Source organism: Anabrus simplex, chromosome 3 (genome assembly GCF_040414725.1).
Source record: "Anabrus simplex isolate iqAnaSimp1 chromosome 3, ASM4041472v1, whole genome shotgun sequence".
Classification (NCBI taxonomy): Eukaryota; Metazoa; Arthropoda; class Insecta; order Orthoptera; family Tettigoniidae; genus Anabrus; species Anabrus simplex.
The window spans coordinates 197,891,250-197,911,951 of record NC_090267.1 but is presented as its reverse complement, the minus strand read 5'-3'; the positions used below and the strand labels follow the sequence as shown (position 1 = coordinate 197,911,951).

General features: G+C 39.1%; 1 protein-coding gene across 1 annotated transcript in view; it reads right to left on the bottom strand.

The window, feature by feature from the left end:
• Positions 1–20,702, bottom strand: part of LOC136866143 (RUN and FYVE domain-containing protein 2) — a 172,489-nt gene that overhangs the window by 4,394 nt on the left and 147,393 nt on the right. Inside the window, exons 9-10 of the mRNA XM_067142845.2 lie at positions 11,952–12,168; positions 2,911–3,135 (exon numbers count right to left, since the gene is read on the bottom strand). Coding sequence (XP_066998946.1) covers positions 2,911–3,135; positions 11,952–12,168 — 442 coding nt within the window. The remainder of the gene's footprint in view (positions 1–2,910; positions 3,136–11,951; positions 12,169–20,702) is intronic.

Here is a 20,702-nt window from a genome sequence, read left to right as displayed (position 1 = left end):
GTAATCACTATTGCGTGTTTCTGTGCTGGTTGGTAGTGTAACGTGGTGTCTGAATGTGAAGAGGAAAGTGTTGGGACAAACACAAACACCCAGTCCCTGGGCCAGAAGAATTAATTAGAGGCGATTAAAATCCCCGACCCGGCCAGGAATCGAACCCGGGACCCTCTGACCGAAGGCCTCAATGCTGACCATTCAGCCAATGAGTTGGACACTTTTTCAATACAATATATCAAGTAAATATTACATCAACCTTGGGACCAGTTTCAGCCATTTAGTGGCCATCTTCAGCCATCTTCATCTTCTTGGTAACCCTCTCATTAACATGTTTTCCCACTTAGCACGTTGTAAATTCAAAGCCCCAATTCTCTTAGTATTAAATCTATATAAAAATAACTCATCGCATCACGAATTTTCGCTATTACCGCTGAGTTCAATCACATTTTTCCTAGCCCTGAATATGTTATTTGTCATCCCTTGTGAAACAATTGTGATTTCCAACTCGGGTAATAGTCGTTGCCACAGCTGAGTGATTACAGGAAAAGTCCTTGAATTCCTGAACTTCACAGGATAAGGTGCAACTTCAGGGAGAAAGCCGTTAGCCTCAGGAATGTTCAGTTCTGCTTGCCAGTTAGCAGCGATATTGTTGAAAAACAGCGAGCCTGTTAGTGCTTGTATTTCACATTCCATTCAGAAGTTAGAAATTTATTTTGTGTTGAGTGGTACAGTGAAGTGTAGAGAATATTTGTTGCATGATATGGTAGCCTATACCTGGATTAGGAACATAATCATGTGAAACTGACTAACATGGTGCATATTTGTGATAGCTTAGTTATGGACACGGACAAAATGAGATTCCTTACTAATGAACACAAAATTAAAATCTACCAGAAAGTGGACTAGCGTCCACATCTTTAAGAGCGCAGATGTCGCGAATGTTGAGCTAGGACCTTCGAGTTTCTTCTCCATCACATCAGTTGGTCGAAGATTTGTCGACTTCAAAATGGCGGCCAAAGTCATTCCTCCCGGTTGCACAAGATTGAGTGTAACCTCCAATTTATTCTGTAAGAGTGTGACCAGAAAATAATGCTTAATATCCCACTGCTCCAAAATAAAAGTGTTCTACAACCTTCAATTTAGAAATAGTGTGATCTGCAATCATAGTTCTGATATTTTTATCGGCCCCGGTGCACACGTTTTCATGTGTGTTGTCTGGTGTGTATTACACCTTTCAGTACACTTGTTACTGAATAAGCCCAAGCAGAAAATGTTTTCATATTTGTCCTCTCATCTTTAGAAATCGTAGATATAATTTTCACTGTAGGCCTACATGCGGAGACACGGGATAAAATTCCATGTCGGAAAAAATCATAAGCCTGTCTAGTATTTCCATATCCCTGTTGGACAGTTTTCATTCGTATATTCAGTAGTACGTTTTCTTGCTTAACACGTTATTTTTCCTTGTCCCCTGCAGAAACGTCTTAACGAGGTTTTACTGTATACTGTATTGAAAAGGTGGACTCTCTTGTCAATTTATTTATCATTAGTACAGTTAAAGTTTGGTAAAGCTGTTGATTACTGTTTTCTTATTATTTTTCTCTTCTTGATTAGTGACATTTAACCTGTCTAGTGGCAGGGTCTCCTACTGTTTAAAGGAGGGAAACAACAGCCCTACAACTACTCTTTACAAAAGTGAAAAGCTCACATCTTTGCAATACATCAAGAATTTCAAGCAATTTAATCCTAAAGATACCTTTGATGACGAGACCTAGTGTTTACAGTGCACCATGTCTTCTGGTATGGGCTAGGGTAATTTTGTTACTTTTGTTACTTTCATTGATCTGTGTCAGTCTTATCCCCCTGTTATGAATTGTGTGAAAATGTTGCTCATAGGGTTGCTTGATGCAAGCATTTCAGTGGGCTTGGCAGATTAATTTGTAATAGCAACTTCTGGCTCAGTGAGGAAAGCAACGGGGTCTACCTCACTCCTCATTTCCCTACTACACCTCTTCAGTGATGCCTAGGCCATCTATGACTGCTAACGGTGGAGCTGCTGAGGTTCCAACTAGCCTCTGGGCTGAGGAGTGAACAACTCCCCCCTGCGCACGCACGCACGCACGCACGCACACACACACACAAAAGACCGAAATGTCTAGCATCCTGTCTTATGAAACACTTCATCAATACACATACTGTTTCTATGAAATTCGATCAAAAGATTAAGACTGTCAAATAATACGGTACGGTGTTTAGGATATCATATTTAGCAACATAAATAAAATGCTATTGATTTTAAGTCCCACAAAATATTTTAATAGATTTTGGAGATGCTGAGATGCCAGAAATGTTGTCTTACAAGAGTTTCTTTATGTGGCAGTAATGTAACAGCATAAAACCGGCATACTTGAGCATCTGCAAATATCACAAGACCGAGTTGGGGTCAGAACCGCTACCTTGAGCTCAGAAAGTTTGTTACCCTTTACAAAACTGAATTGCTTAAAACTTTGCAATACATCAAGAATTTTAAGCAATTTAATTCAATGGAAATATTGTAGCTACAAAATGTGAATCATCAGAGCCACTCAGCACAGCTTAGCAACAGAAATAAATAGGTCTAGAATGACAATCAATATCCTTAACAAATGTGGTCTCTAAAAGATCACTTACTTCTAAAATAAATTTCTTTATCAATGTGATAATTAATTGTAATTCACCCTCTGTTACTTAGCAACAGGTTTAAGCCACAGAACTACCTTTCTGAACTTAATTGTGTAAAATGTCCTTTATTAAAAATTATTTTTAGAAAAACTCAAGACTATGTGTTGTTTATTTAACAAAAATGTAACTGTCACACCATTCTGAAATAACACCAACATTTAAAATCTTGGAATAACAATAATTCAAATTACATACCTTTCTCCTTGTTAAGTTGAATTCCTTATTACAACCTTTGCACTGAGTCACTTGCCGGTCAGGTGCCCACTGGCCCTCACTTTTAGTGCGAGTAGCTTCTTCCTTAAGGTCAGCTACCTGCAGCTTGGAAATACTTAACTGGCTGCCCAGTTCTTCTAAAGTGCGCTCCTGCTCACTGCACTGTTCTCTTAACGAGTAATTTTCTTCTTGTAGGGAAACATACTTCTGCATAAATGAAACATACACATTTTTAGCTACTTACTTCAATAATAGAATGGACAACATGCAATCTATGGTTCATATATGACCAGTAATATATGTAACTGCTTTGCTGTTTTATGATGTTCCAGAACAATTTGTCAAGGTAGCAAGATGTCGACTATAATTTCATGAACACAAGAGAACCGGAAATAGATATTTCAGTTCCGTACAAAACATATTGCATTTCAAAGGAAAAGAACTTTTAAGATTCCTGTAAAATAATTAGAGTTCATACACAAGGATAAACACAATGGCAAGTCAGCAGGAGAAGAGGGGAGCAACAGAAAAGAGAGACCAAGACAAACACAAAAATATAAAGACAAGAAGAAACTTAATATTTCCTTGCCTTTAATGGGTCTTCCCTTTCCTTCTTTTGGAGATATCCTTTTTAAAGGGGTGGACCTCTTCCTTTTTAATCTTCGACCATTATGAAGAGGGGACGATTCCTTTGTTCTTTTTTATTTTTCAAATAACAATAATCACCATCACCACAGGTTACCGTTACCATATGTAGTTCATCATGGTATTTATCACCTTGTTTTATTAATCCATCTTTTTTTAACACTCACTTTATAACTACCTGGACATGAAATAATCAGAGAAAACTCTGTCCAAATTTCAGAAGATGGGTTGAAACATATCTTCCTAAAATAAGTAACTTGTCAGAATGAACTGCATAGACAAAAAGGTATCAGGAGGAGGAGGAGGAGGAGGAGGAGGAGGAGGAGGAGGAGGAGGAGGAGAAGAAGAAGAAGAAGAAGAAGAAGAAGAAGAAGAAGACGAAGAAGAAGAAGAAGAAGAAGAAGAAGAATTTGTCAGAATAAAACTAAATTAAACTAAATTAATATTTATTTTACAACAATGTAGGATAGCTGTTTGGCTGACACCAACAATGAAGAAAATTCTAAGATGGCAACAATAGAAGTATTTATGCTTGACAATGCCAAAATATAAATATTATATGACAAAACTGAATCTTAATGAGGCTCATAGTTCATAGTTTCATTTTGATACAGGTTCACCACCAATCAGACTTCAGTTTTTTATTATGATACAGGTTCTCCATCAAACACAGTTCAGATTTTCATTATGATACAACTGTTTGACCAATTAGGTGCACTCAGCGCACTAGCTTCACACTTGTTTCCCAAAATCAACAATATTAACATTAATGCACCTCCTATCTCCAATATTCCACAACGACATGGCACATTACCGCAAATTCACTTCACCAACTGTACAATGAACAGTTTGTATTTGAAATAAAGCTAGGTTATGGTAACCTTCTATCAATGTTTTTGTTTCAAAGCTTTGAAAACATATGACATAGTCAAGGTCTCTGATCCACTCATGGAAAATCAATAACCCTGTGCATGTGCTCTGCACTCTGTTCAGTAAACTCAACTGAAAAGCAACATATCGACAGAAATTTATGAATATTTAAAAAATATAGTATATAGTATTGTGTAGTGTATCTCGACGACATTTTAATTCACAGCAAGAATTTTCAAGAACACCTTGTACATCTGAGGAAAGTGCTGGAACGACTGAAGATTCATGGACCGACTTGCCAACTGGAGAAGTGCCACTTCGCCCAGTCCCCCCGTAGAATATCTTGGCCATGTCCTAACATCTGAAGGCTTAGAAAGGCATCCGGAGAAGAATTGAGCTATCAAAGAAGCTGAACGCCCCCGGACCAAGCGACAAGTACGTCAGTTCCTTGGCTTGTGTGGATGGTATAGCAGCTTCGTGCCACATTTTGAAGAGAAGGCAATACCACTCACCGATCTGCTCCATAATAACCGCCTGTTCCGATGGACCAACAAGAAAGCGGCAGCATTCCAAGACATTAAGGCTGCGATATGAAACACTTCCGCTCTAGCCCATCTCGACCCTCAAGAGAAGATGTGCGTGCAGACGGATGTCAGCGACTCTGGCCTAGGAGCAGTGTTATTACAGGAGAGGAGTGATGGCGGAAGGGACATCATTGAGTAACGCAGCTGAAAGCTACCACCCACCAAATGCTACTGCACTACCGAGAAGGAAGCCTTGGCTGTGGTATGGGCCATGGGCAAATTGCAAATTCAGATGCTACTTGGAGGGGAGGAATTTCCAATTCTACACTGATAACGCAGCCCTCAAATGGTTGAACTCTGTCTCTGGCTCAAAATCTAAATTGATGCAATTGGCTCTTTCAATCGCAGAATTTGACTTTGATATATGTCATGTCCCAGTATCGACGAACATAGGAGTATACAGTTTATCTAGGCAACTGGCGATGGAACTTGAAGCTAGGAGCACCACTACCAAGAGGGAGTTCCCATGAAAGCACCAGAGTGAGCCCAAAGGAACCTGTTCTTATGACCATCAAGAAGGAAGTTGATCTGGAAGTAATTAAACAATGGCAAGAACAAGACAAGCCCTGTAGGATCATGGCACAGGGGATTAGGAGACAGAACACCGATAGTCAACTTGCCCATAGGGAATTCAAGATGTGCTACAAGAACTTTCGGGTTGACGGAGGACTCCTGATGTACAGATCTCAGCTCTGCAACGCGCCTGCAGTAGTGGTGATCCCTAGACAGCACACGATGGACATCTTCGAGAAGTTCCACGACAGCACTGAAGCCGGACATCTAGGAAGCGAAGAGATGTATCAGTCTATCCGACGCAGATTCTTCTGGGTCAACATGTGGAAAGACATCCTGGACTACGTGAAGGGGTGCTACATCTGTGCCTGCACCAAGGCGAGCAACACGAAGGCAAATTCCAGTCAGCGAAGAAGATGGCCGCAACGCCCTTGGGAAGTAATAGTCCTGGACTCAATGGGTCCTGACCCTAGAACACCTCGGGGTAAAACAGGACTCCTAGTAATCGCCAACCACCTCACAAGATGGAATGAAGCCTTTCCGATACCAGAACGCCACGACGGGACGCATCACCAGCTTTCTACAAGACGAGGTATTCAGTAGCTACGGTTATCCACAGTGTATTCTGTCAGAAAACTGGAGTCATTTCACGTCAAGGCAGTGACAGCAAATGATGACAGAATGGGGTGTGGAGCACTGGACCTTAACTACAACCCAAGGGCCAATCCAACGGAACGACAGAACCAGGAGCTCAAAACAATGCTACGGGTCCACCTAACAGACAAGGAACATCAACTGTGGGACTGTCAGATACCGCAGTCACTCTTTGTCCAGCAACGACGCATTTCACCAGCTATTCCCCAGTGAAGCTGTTCCTTGGTCGACAACTATACGGCACCAGGGATTGGGAGATTCGTCCACAACCCACTTCTGGTCAAGATGATGCAGCTGTTTCCCTAGCAGAGTGGCAGCATAAGCAGCAGCAGGAATCAAGGAGAAGCAAGCTTTGGCCGAGAAGAGATCCCTTATCCAGGCCAAGGCTCATGATGTCGAAAAGACCAAGACCTTCCTACCAGGTCAACAAGTACTGCAACACCCACTCAGTAATAAGATTGAAGGGTTTCACGCAGGTCTCGCATCTAAATGGGGTGGACCTGTCGAGGTGGATAAGCAGCTGAGCCATGGGGTCTACTTAGTTAAGACCAACCCTCCTGTCAAGGTCCACACATCGGAGTTGCAGCGAGTCACCCAACCGCTGCACATACGGAGTAAGCCTCGTACAACCACTGGTCCACCTGGAGGAGAGGCTACTAATGACACAGCAAAACCTGGTCACGAGGAGGATGCATCGACTATCAAGGCAATCCCGACCCCCGACATGGTACGATGCAGCCAAGAGGAGGAGAGCACATCAAGTGACGTCGAGGAAGAAAGAAGATACAATCTACGTCCAAGGCTAAATCGCCGAGCACCGGGAGAGTTGGCTGTGCCGTTACGAGTGCGCAGCTGTGAGCTTGCATCCGGGAGACAGTGGGTTTGAGCCTCACTGTAGACAGCCCTGAAGATGGTTTTCCATGGTTACCCATTTTCACACCAGGTAAATGGTGGGGATGTACCTTAATTAAGGCCATGGCCGCTTCCTTCCCAATTTTAGTCCTGTCCTATCCCACCATCGCCATAAGACCTATCTGTGTCGGTGCGACATAAAGCAACTAGCAAAATAAAATAATAATAATAATAATAATAATAATAATAATAATAATAATAATAATCGCTGAGTGTGATGGACAGTCGAAATTCTTTCAAGTTCTAGGGGGATATTGACGCAAGTATAATAAACAGATATAACTTGAAAACAATATTCTTTAACCCATGGGTAAATAATGCCAATATTGAGCTTGTATTATTATTATTATTATTATTATTATTATTATTATTATTATTATTATTATTATTATTATGACCCGAATGAAGTGTTTACATCTACTTATTGGTATTATTATAATTTAGGTAGTCGGGCGATCGTATTATTTGTGAGGTTATGTTATGAATCGTGCTGCATATACATATATATTTGTATGAGTTTAGTTCATGTAAGAACCTGTAATTAATAGTATATAATTTATTATTACCTGTATATATGATGTATAATCCAAAGTAACATTGTGCAACACAATGTAAGATCCAGAATAATGTATCTTTGACACTAGATAGTAAAGTTGTAGAAAGTTCTTTACATTATAAATATGCTATTAAGCACTCTAGAATGTACGAGAAGATATGTTGTGACATATTCTTCTAGAAGCCTCGCCAGGCAACATATATATAAGAAGCAGTCTTGATGGTGATTTGAGTAAATGTTTAACAGTTGTTATTGTGAATTCGTGTTGTGTTCATGCCGACATACTAAAGTAGCAGTTAACTGTTTCAAGATGCCAGTCTTAGTCTTCTTATGCTTCGCAATAGGCAGTTGTTCAGAATGGTGGTTTATTGATGTGTGTTTAATGTGTAAATAATTGTAAATAAAATCTGTGTACACAAGAACACGTCTCTGTGGATACATCAAGGCTTTTGGCACTATCTGCCATTAAGACCAAGCCATCAGCATAGGCCAGACAGCTTACTACATTTCCACCTGCCTGAATCCTTCCCTGCCACTTTATACCTTTCAGTAGATGATCCATGTAAACTACGAGCAGCAAAGCCTTGTCTAACCCCTGTAAGTACCCTGAACCAAGAACAAATTCTACCATCAATTCTCACTGCAACCCAATTGTCAATATAAATGCCTTTGATTGATTTTAACAATACCCTTAATTTCATAGTCCCCCAGGATGGTGAATGTCTTTTCCCTCGGTACTCTTTCATATGCTTTCTCTAGATCTACGAAACATAAAACACAACTGTCTATTCCTCCCATAACATTTTTCAATTACCTGGTGCATACTGAAAATCTGATCCTGACAGTCCCTCTATGGTCTTAAACCACACTGGTTTTCATCCAACTTCCTCTCAACCACCGATTGCATATTCTCTTCTAAGATCCCAGTGAATACTTTGCCTGGTATACTAATCAATGAGATACCTCGATAGTTGTTGCAATCCTTCCTGTTCCCTTGTTTACAGATAGGTGCAATTATTACTTTTGTCCAATCTGAAGGTACCTTACCAACACTCCATACTAATCTTACTACTCTATGAAGCCATTTCATCCCTGCCTTCCCACTATACTTCACCATTTAAGGTCTAATTTCATCTATTCCTGCTGCTTTATGACAATGGAGTTTATTTACCATCCTTTACACTTCCTCAAGTGTAATTTCACCAACATCCTCCTCCCCATGAGCTTGGTTGTTCGCAACACCACCAGGAAGATTTCCTTTTACACTGAGAAGATTTTCAAAATATTCCCTTCACCTGTCCAGTGATTCCCTGGGATCTATTGGGCGTTCACCTGAATTACTTAAAACACTGTTCATTTCCTTTTGCCCTCCCTCCCTAAGATTCTTTATTACTGTCCAGAAAGGTTTCCCTGCTGCTTGACCTAGTCTTTCCCGGTTATTACCAAAATCTTCCCAAGACTTTTTTTTGTTTCATTCTATTTCTTTCATCCACATACAATTCCCTGTCTACATCGGCCTTTGTTTGGAGCCATTTCTGATAAGCCTTCTTTTTACGTTTACAAGCTGCTCTCACTTCATCATTCCACCAAGATGTTCACTTTTACCCATCTTTACACAGTTGTTTCTATGCATTCCCTTGCTGTTTTTACTACAGCATTCATGTACGCCACCCATTCTCTTTCTATATCCTGAACCTGCTTACTGTCCACCGTTCGCAGCTTCTCAGTAATCATGTCCATGTACTTCTAATTTCCTTGCCCTGGAGATTTTCTACCCTTCTTCGTTTGCAGACAGATTTCACTTTCTCTATCCTAGGCCTAGAGATACCTAGTTCACTAAGATCAGAAAGTGGTCTGTATCATCGAAAAATCCTCGGAAAATCTGTACATTCCCTAACAGACTTGCTGAATTCGAAGTTGGTGAAGATATTGTTCTATTATGGATCTGGTACCCCTAACCTCCCATATATAGTGGTGAATAGCCTTATGCTTGAAGAATGTAATCGTAACTGCTAAACCCATACTAGCACTGAATTCCAGCAAATGCTTACCATTCCCATTAGCTTCCATATCTTCCCCACATTTACCAATCACCCTTTCGTATCCTTCAGTTCTATTTCCAACTCTCGCATTGAAACCGCCCATTAGCACTATCCTATCCTTGCTGTTGACCCTGACTATGATGTTACTCAATGCTTCATAAAACTTGTCAACTTCATCCTCATCTGCACCCTCACACAGTGAATACACTGAGACAATTCTCGTCCTAATTCCTCCAACTGCCAATCTACTCATATCATTCGCTCATTTACGTACCTTACAGAAACTATGTTGCGTGCAATGGTATTCCTGATGAACAGCCCTACCCCGCACTTGGTCCTTCCCTTTTTAACACCCGTCAAGTACACTTTGTAGTCTCCTATCTCTTCCTCAATATCTCCCCTTACCCGAATAGCATTTACTCCTAGCACATCCAGATGCATCCTTGTGCTGACTCAGCCAGTTCTACTTTCTTTCTTCCATAAAACGCATTAATATGGATAGTACCCAGCAAAATCCATTTTGTTCGCCAAGTTGTTACCAAGGAGTCCCTCGCCTGTCAAATAGGAGTGGGACTCCATTACTCCCATAGGTCCAAGACTTGCTTAAAATGTTTTGAGCTTGGTAAATTCATGAAGCAGGATGCTATCCTACTTACACATAGTCCAAGTGAGGATCTCTCCTCTAACGGATTAGGGATCACCGGTGGTACTGCAATAAATTCTAATCATAGCATAGAGGGAGAAGACGGATGTAACCCTAGTCTTCTTGGATGTACAGAAGGCTTTCAATAATGTTGGGCACACTCACCTGAGAAAAACCCTAGAACTACGCTGTTCCAACATTGCTCAGTAACCCAATGGACTCTCATTTAAATACCACTGCCTGTCACACTGATTCAGATTTAAATCGCAGTAGAGACACTGTTTGTGTAGCACAAGAGAAAATAGAATGTAAAAAGAGAAATATACAAGATATTAACCTGAAATTTTGGCAGTAGGTGAAATATATGTACTCACTTAAAATTATGTTCTTGTGTGATAGATCTCAAAGCAATCAGGGAGATGTAGTGGAGTTTTGTATTCCTTGCAATGTTACATTCTCTCTTCTGTTTTGAGCACACAAAACATTGCTTAGAGAGATTGTTCTGTTTTTCAGTACTAGGGATGTGCATAGGAAAATGAGTCGTTTCTAGCTTGTAGCCAGAGGGGTTGCACAAGGTGAAGGTTGTCCTCTGACCTTGTAATCAGGCAGCTGCACGGTCGCAAGTAACGGTGTTGCAACAGCCACACGGAAGTCTCGTGTAGTAGGGTTTACTGCACTCCGAATGTGAGAAAGTACAGTACACTACAAAGGAACTGAAAAGACAAATATATAGAAGATAAAAAAATATTTTTTTATAGCCTTTCATTGCCTCATGATGGGAACAGGGCAGCGGCCTTCATCCCATCTTGGTACTCAAAGGCCAGTTTTCGACTTCTTCCCTTGGCACTTGTTCGCACTTTCTCCTGAGTTTTCCTGGTGGTGTAATATTTGCTGCTGTGTGGTTTAAAGAAAGAAAATGAACATTTTTGTTATCCTTCCATTTGAGGCACAAAATGTTGCTGGATGACCACATTTGATATTCACTTCTTTGCAGTCCTTTAGATGAAATATCATGTGGCATGCTTTTTCTGTTGGGCCTGACAGTTCCTACAATATTAGTTTGCATGTCATTGACCCTTTTACAAAGGAATAGAGATATGCACCAGTTGCCAAGGTACAGGGTGTGGCCCTTGTTGAACAAAGATTCACACATGCTCATAACAATTAGTGCTCGCAGGCAAGTAATGGTCCATCATATTATGTATTTCCTGTATATATGCAAAGGTGTTGCAGTAGCCTGTATTTGCATCATAAATTTTATATATCTTCCGGAAATAGATTGCCCAGTCCAGAGTCCCAACTCCATCACAGGGATCACCTCTGGGATGAACTAGAACAGTGACTTCACTCCAGAACCCAATAACCCACATTACTAACTATGCTTGTGATAGTGCTGCAGAAGAAATAGTCTACCATTCTCCTGAAGATGTTCTGACACTTGGTAGAGATTATAATAAAGGCCAAACATGGGGAAGCCCACACAGCATTAATGTTTACTACTGGGCAGTGTACCTGAGTATCACTCAGAGGAATGTTTCAAGTAGGTGTCCTGGATACTTCTTATCAGATAGTATACATGTCTGAGAGTCTTGCAAGATACTTACCGATGCAACAGCTTTGAGTTGAGCTAGCTCCTGATGTAACTGAGAGATTTTATCCCGATCTTTAACCATGGTTTCCTGAAGTGATGTTCTCCATTCCCGCTCAATACGCAAATCACCCTCAACACTGCTAGTCTTAACTTCACGCTCCGCTAGCTGCTGACCCAGCTTACGAGATGTCTCTTCAGCTGATATCCTTTCACTTTCACACTGCTTGTACCTATGAAGCAAGCAAAAGGCAAGGTTCAAGAATGGTTAGAATAGGTCTCAACAATGTTATAATAGCAAAAATAACAGACACTACTGCACAGTCACAAGATGAAGAGTAAAGTTCCCTGAATTATAAAGAACAGGTTTAGAAAAGAAAAAAAAAATTCATCTGGTTTCTTTATATCTCACTACCGAAGGAAATTGACAGTGCAGAATTTTGCCCTGAAAATATAATTTTTTACAATGCCAGTAAGCACTCTGTTATGTCAGCCAACTGCAATGGGATTCAATGCCATAATTGGAATTCAGGAGGCAAGCACAAAAACAACTACATTACCTAGCCAACCAACAGAACTTACTCAGTTTGATACGTATTACAGTGTAACCTGGATAATTAAAACTTTCTAATTTGAATTCATCATTAATTTGAATTCCTGTGGTTTTTTTTGAATTTCCTATTAACAATGTTAAAAATGGTTAATTCAAAGTCAAAAACTCAAAAATTCTATTTAAAAAAGTTTTTATTTCTGAATAGTTTCAATTACTTAAATAGCCTGGTTCTTGTTTTCAACCACCGTATTGGCACTGGCTACTGAATCCCTGGCTGGTGCCAAGTGTGTGTGCTTAACGCTCTCAAGGTCACTTCAACTATTAATCACACTGCACTCACAACAGCCAGTCTTCTTGCAGACGTGGAATGTAGAGCATCTTCCTAAGTCTTTTCAGTGTAATCATGTAGTGTTTTGTGCAAAGTTTGTGTTCTACTGAGTACTGTATAGTATCATTGCTCTTTTCAAGCCCTCACGTGTTCAGTACAAATTGCTGACTCCAGCTGAAAAGATTACAGTTATTGAAGAAGTGGAAAAAGGAGTAAAAAGGAAATAAGACATCGCTAAAGAATTTGGGATACCGGCAAATATGCAGTCAACGTTTCTGAAGAATAAGGATAAAATTTTAAACAGGGCAGGAATTAGTATAGCAAAAAGAGTACGTGGACCAGAAAATCCAGACAATGATGAATGTATGTTGAAGTGGTTCAAACAAGTGTGAGGCAAAATAATTCCTATCAGTGGTCCTGCACTTCATGCGAAAGCAGAGGAGTTTCCTACAGCCTTGGAGGAAACAAGTTTCAAAGTGAGTATAGGGTGGCTCAATGGCTTTAAGGACAGAAATGAAGTTTCATTCAAAACATATTTGTGGGGAAAGTGGATCCATTGATATGGTTGCTGCAGATTCATGGAAAAACAATTTGGTACATATGATTAGTGATAGAGATCAAATAAGGCATTTTTAACGTTGATGAAACAGGTTTGTTTTTTAAATGCACTTCAGACAACAAACTGGCATTTACTGACGAGAACTGCAGTGGAGAAAAAGTCAGTAAAGAGCGGGTTACACTTTTGTTAGGTGCTAATAAGGACAGTTACGAGAAACTACCGTTACTCATGATAGGCAAATCGCATGATCTATGCTGTTTCAAAAATGTGAAAACTAAATATCTGGAGTATGAATCGTATAAGAAAGCCTGGCTGACAACTGATATTTTCAAGAAATGGCTCTTTAAACTTGACAAGAAATTTAAAAACAAGGAAGAACAATAAACCTATTCATTGACAAGTGCACTGCACACAACTCGATGCCCCTTGTGGAAAAATGTCACGGTTATCACTTTTCCTCTAAACATGACTTCTGTAGTGCAATCTACAGATCACGGCATCATTAAACATTTCAAACACTTTTGCAGAACTCGTAAATTTTCCTGTGTCATTTTAGTTCAATTTTAAGTGTGTAGTCCGACTTAGATTTTAAATTAAGACATACCAAATTTTATTCTTTATTATTGGTTGTATGTAAATATATGTTTCCAATTAGATCATGGCTGAAGATGACCCAATGTATGTAGGGCCAAAACTAGTACCAATTATATAGGACACCATATTAAGCAATTGGTATTGAATAGGTGGACCTTTCTCTACCCTTTGACAGTGACTTTTGCAGAAGGTCGTTAGTGCAGAATACCCTTTCTGGCACTTACTTTGACAAACAGGAAAAGATCAAAATCAAACTTCCTCAAGCTGCTCGACTGTGCAACAGTGCGTGGGATCAAGTGTCTCTGTCAACAATTTCAAACAGTTTTCAGAAAGCTGGTTTCAGTCATATTGAGGAGGAAAATGAAAACACAGAAGAAATTACACCTACAGTTGAGATTTGAGAAGAAATTGATGCTGCAAATCTTCATTATAAGGACTTTCTGACTGAGGATGAAAATTTGGTGGTATGCAGCGAGCTGACTGATGCAGACATCATTATTGATGTAACCAAGAATGAAGGTTCATCTGATGACATGAAGTGGAGGAATCACAGCTTCCTGAAATGCCAGTCATAACAGTTACTCAAGCTTCAAACTATGTTCAGGAATTAAGGCAGTTTGTTGATGGCCAGCAAAATGTAAGTGAAGACATTTTAAAGGCCCTTATAATTCACTTGGAGACTTCACTACTGTTCGGTGTATTCAATTAAAAAAAAAAGCAATAAAAAATCTATCTTTTTAAACAGCTATGAAAACGCTAGACATGAATGGTATCTACTCTTTGTTTTCACATTTTATTGTACAGTACTGTACAATTATTGTATTGCTCAAAGCCCTGTAATTTGATACCATATACAGAATCTCATTACTGTCATTTGAGTTCAATAAATTGTTTTTTTCCTTGCTGTACCCATTTTAGAACCAGTTTTTCTTATTTATTTTTTTTCTAATTCAAATTTTAGGTAAATCAAATTTTTATTGCAATCTCTCCAGCTTCAAAATACCCAAGTTACACTGTACCTTGTTTTACTAGCAGTCTGTAAATATAGGAGGTTGGTCCCTTAATAAACAAAAATATATATATAAAACTGTGTGTGGTAATAGCAACTTTGAACCCTGTCAGGCCGTTCGACGGCACAATCCTGAAATGCTACCGTCCTTTCCCCTTCCTTCCTTTACTATTCGAGTGCTGAATGATCTCAATGTTTGATTCTTTTTTAAACAGCAATTACCACCAACTTTCTACTCTATCAAGGTCAAGAAAAGGAACAGAAATGGTTTTCACCCAAACACAGTTCTTTCAACCATTCTAATGTGATAAGATGATGAATAATAAATAAATGATTGTAAAAATCCAAAATAAAAAAGATTCCAAAAACTTCACAATTAGAACCACCATACAAGAAAGAAAGGAATGAAGCTTGAAGTTTCATGGAAAGTTGATATTGTGATTATAATCACAGAACCCCTCTAGTTTAATGTGGAGTGCAAACCACAATAAATGGTAGTTTCATAAATCCTACTTGTACTGGCCAGAATTTGAATCAAGGCCACCTTGGTGCAAAGCCATTGGCAATATCAATCAGCTATCAGTACCCTCTCAAGCCACATGAGAGAGGCATAAGGTTAACGGAACTGAAGAGATGTCAAGATTTTCCAAGTTCTCAAAGTTAGAACCAGCAAATCTGTGAGTAACAATAGGTCTACTAGACGTGCATGTAGAGGGAATGCATGCCAAGTAACAAAGGATATGCAACAGACTGATGATAGGTAAAAGTGAGGAGAAAGAATGTCTGCCATCTAATCTAGGAATAAGCAAGCTCCCTTAGTTTTCTTGTTATAATGAACTGATGATAGGACAAGATTCCACAGCCAGAGAAAATATGTTGCTTGCTTGTTGTTTAAAGGGGCCTAACATCGAAGGTCATTGGCCCAGAAAATATGTTAGTTCTGTATAATCAGCATGAAAGAAGTGAGAATTTGCCACAACAGCATTAAAGCTGATGAATTGGACAAATATGGAGCTGTTATACAAAAATACCATAAGCACCATCATTAATGAGAGAAAACTGTTAAGATGTTATTAGAGGACCGTAACTGAACCTGCTATTGATATCTCATAGGCAGGTTGTAATAAATAATTCATGTCCAAATCTACATCAAATCTCCTGCACAACCACCCCTCCCAGTCTACCCAAGAGATGGAAATATCTGCAGCAGCAGTTCTCCAGTTCTTGGAAATGTTGACATGCCAAAAGTTTGTCCTGAAGGAGTTCTTTTACATGCTAATAAATCAACCAATGCAATGCTTAAGTATCCAAGTACCTTCAAATATCTCCGGACTGACCCAGATTTGAAACCACTCAACCTGATACACCTTATGTTAAACTGCCAAATACAATCTGTATCACTTCAGGTAAAAGAGGAATGCATAAGAAACACTGAGATAACACAAAGGCATGGGACTGACAGTCTGGCAATATAATAAAATGGTTAGCATTTGTAGTAGTTTCTAGTTTACAAAAAATCTATTTTAATCCAGAATCTCTGCAAAAGCCTGTGTATACAGTACATTAAAAAGCAATTTAAAGCCTCCTACTGCACAGAAACTATCAAAATGAGAGTATTATCTGTCAGAGTTCACTGCTAACAGTAGTCTATAAAGCGTAGCCCTGGTTATAGTAGGTGGTGTCAGAGGCGGCATGTTCTATATGTTCAGTGGTTCAGCGACCCCTAAAAATAGGTAAGTCTTAGTAAAATGGTTTATCAAGAGTCTATTCCTTTAGTTAGCTCTGTATACTCATGCATGTAGTGATAATTTTGACATCAACACTCGCTTGCTTTCTGGAACTGGCGAAGAGGTTCAATTTCGAGACTGCGGGCACCGAGCGGTGGGATGTAAGGAGGGTACACATGGCGAGGGGGCTATGGGAAGCAAGGAGAACATAGCCCAGAAATCGCTGGCAACTGGACCAGCAACAGACACGAGTTACATCAAGCAGTCCCAAAATTAACCGAAGCACTGACTCAGCACGGTTAAAATTTGCAATGTGTGATAGGTTTTGAAGGGATTTTAATTTCATGATTTTCTGGTCCTATAACCTCAAATTGTTAACTAGTTAGTTGTTTTTTGTTATAAATAAATTATTTGAATTTTAATGTATTATTTTTGGTAAAAATATGTTTAATGAAAGTGTTTTTACTTATTCTTTCAGAAGATGATTTTTTTATAAGTCTCGTGCCAAGAAGATACTCTCAATGCTGTCAATTCAAGGGGCAGAGTCTGACACAGAAGATGATTTAGATGGAAATGCAGATGAAGGAAGTTTATTTCAAAACTCACAAGAGGTATATCGTTCTAATACCGAACTTCACGATGAAGACGTGATATACTCAGAAGATGAAGTAGGTCTAAGTGGTGATATTGACATATGCAATGTCTTTGAATCGTAAGTATGATTCAGTATTTTTGTTAATCATGGTCATTTATATGATTTTAGATTTAATTAATCAATATTGTAATATTTTATCCAATGTTTGTAGTATATAAAGCTGTTTTAATTAAGTTGGTCTGAAGCTAAATTTACTTTTTTCTAGTTCGCTATTCTTGGGCATGTATCCTGTAGATACTACTCAAAAAAGTGCCTAAAAAATAAAAATGTATAATTTTTCACTCTATTTCTGTTTATGATACCTGTTTCTTAGTACACATTCCACTAAACAATAATTTTAATTCCAAAATCCTGGATTTTCCAAGTTTAGGGTTAAGAAACCTAGCAATTTTCAAGTGCCATAACATCAACTTAATAACTAGCAATTTCAATTGTCATGGAACAGCATCTACAGATGAAAATGGTGCAGAGCTAGAAAAATGGTCTTAGAATAATGAACTCAGTCTAGTTCACAACCTGAAACCATCACCACCATTAAACAGTGGCCAGTGGAGAAGAGGATATACAGTAATCCTGATCTGTTCTTTGTTAACAACAAACTAGCTGAGCAGTGCACTAAAACTGTTGGCAAGGCTATTCCCCATTCACAGTATCAACCTTTAATATGCAGAATCAAAGCAATGGTTAAACCAGAATGTCTACCGTTCTTCTATAGGTTCACAATCACAAAGAATGGGTACCGTCCACCTAATCAATACTTTATTATATCTTATTACTAAGCAGTACCGATTTCGACCTTCACAGAGGTCACCCTCAGCTGGTCATGAGATCTAAAGTTAACTTAATATATAATTTAAAACATTACTAAATCTAATGAAGAATGTCACATGATGTGAGTGATAATATTAAAATATACAATATATAAAATATACAATGATATGATGTGTCTTCTGGTTTAGTGTACTGTTCGTGAGTAATAGATAATTTGGTGAAATAGAATTTCTACACATAAAATGTTTATGGCATTCTTGAGGTACACTTTGAAATTCAGTTCATATTGGTGAATCGTTATATACATTCACTGGTATGTTTATACTAAGCATTCTGGAACATACTGTGATATGGATGTAATAAAAATTAGTATCATATAATACACTAAAATACAATAAAATGTTCACAGTATTCTTGCAGTATGCTTTGGAATTATATTAATTTGTATGTTCACAGGCATGTTTGTACCAAACATTCTAGAATGTTCAAAGATGTATATTGTTTTTCTTTTAAGTTCATATGATTAAGAATGTTGGATGATGAACATCAAAATATTATGGTGTGTCATTAGTTTTCTTGGTACTAATCTCATTAAAAGATATTGAGTAGGTGCAGATGCTCCCTCTTTGTAGTTTTGTTGTTGGACATGCAGTGATATAATACTGTTGACTGGTCGAATGTGTAGAGTTAGGGAGCACCTCGTGTACCACTCCGTGTATGTCTAGTAAACCAGACAACCATTTTACAATGGAAACATTTTCAAAAGCAATTGACAGTCTGAAATTAAACAACGCAGCCAGCTTGGATGATCTCAGAGTGGAATAAATTAAACAATTTGGACCAACTAGACTTCAGTGGTTACTTTCATTGATGAACAACTGTGCATCCAGGCTGAAGATTTCTAGGTCATGGAGCAGAGCTCACGTAGATGAGAGGTCTGAAAACCTGAGAAGACTTCCGATAATCCAAAGAACATTTGACCAGTCTCACTCTTGTGTCCCATCTATAAGTTTCTGAAGAGAATGCTTTTCAACAGAATATCTGATTCTATCAATAATAAGCGGATTCTTGAATGCGCAGGCTTCAGAACAGGGAAGTCGTGTTGTGGATATTTCTTTTTTTTTTTTTTTTTTTTACAATTGACTTTACATCGCACCGACAGAGACAGATCTTATGGCGATGATGGGACAGGAAAGAGCTAGGATTGGGAAAGAAGCAGCTGTGGCCTTAATTAAGGTACAGCCCCAGCATTTGCCTGGGTGTGAAAATAGGAAACTACGGAAAACCATCTTCAGGGCTGCCAACTGTGGGGTTCAAACCCACTATCTTCCGAATACTGGATACTGGCCGCATTTAAGAGACTGCAGCTATCGAGCTTGGTAGGACAAATTCTGAACCTTACTCAGTACACACAGGATGGCTTTCAGGGCAAATGCATTACTGGTGGTAACCTTCATAGATCTCTCTGCTGCTTATGACACTGTTAATCATAACAAACTACTTCGTAAGATTTATGAACTAAGGACTTCAGGCTGATCTCACTGATAAGAAGTTTCCTCGAGAATAGGAAGTTTCATGTATCACTTCTTGGGAAAAAGTCACTGGCACCTACAGAAGAATGGAGTACCACAAGACAGTGCCTTAACACCCCTGCTTTACAACATACATATCAATGACTAGCCCAGAACAGAAGGTACTCTGCGATTCACCTATGCCGATGATACTGCAGTACCTGCTTAAGATAACAGCTTAGCAGAAGGAGAAAATTCTTTGTCATTTGCTTTGGAAGAACTAGGCACATTCTATCACAGAAAAAAGAGTAAGCCAATCCAACCAAAACCCAAGTTTGTGCTTGCCACCTGCGTAATAAAGAAGGTAAAAAGATACTGAATATTAAGTGGCAAGGTGAAATACTCCCTCATTCCTTTATACCAAAATATCTTGGTGTCACCCTGGACCGGTCTCTGTCCTGCAAGCGGCATTGCCCGAACACCAAGAGCAAAGCATCTTCGCACAATAACATACTAAGATGTGTAACAAGAAGGACATGAGAGGTTCATCCCACCACTCCTTAGAACTTTAGCCCTTGAACTGTGTTTCTCAGCTGCTGAATATGCAGCAGCAGTTTGGCTTTCTTCTTCACATTCTAAAAAGGTGGATATAGTTCTGAATGAAACTTCCAGGATTGTGTCTGGATGTCTTAGACCAACATCACTTCAGAAGATCAACCCTCTTATCGGAATTTCCCCACCTCATATCTGAGAACAAACGCAAGACGACTTGAGACATCCACGTTTTGTCCTTCAACCAGCCTGACAGAGACTTAAGTCCCAAAACAGCTTTTTGAGGGGAGTAAGCAGCCCTCAAATACTCACAAGAAGCTGTCCTTGTGAAGATATGGAAAACAGAAGTCAAGGACCCAATCATTCCTCTCTCAGAGAATATGCCAACTGGTCACAGCTAGACTAGCCATATGGAATATGGAAATCGTTGAACAGGCTGAGGATGGAAGTTTCACACTGCAAGACCAAACTGAAAAAGTGCAATACGGTATGCTGAACAACAACAACA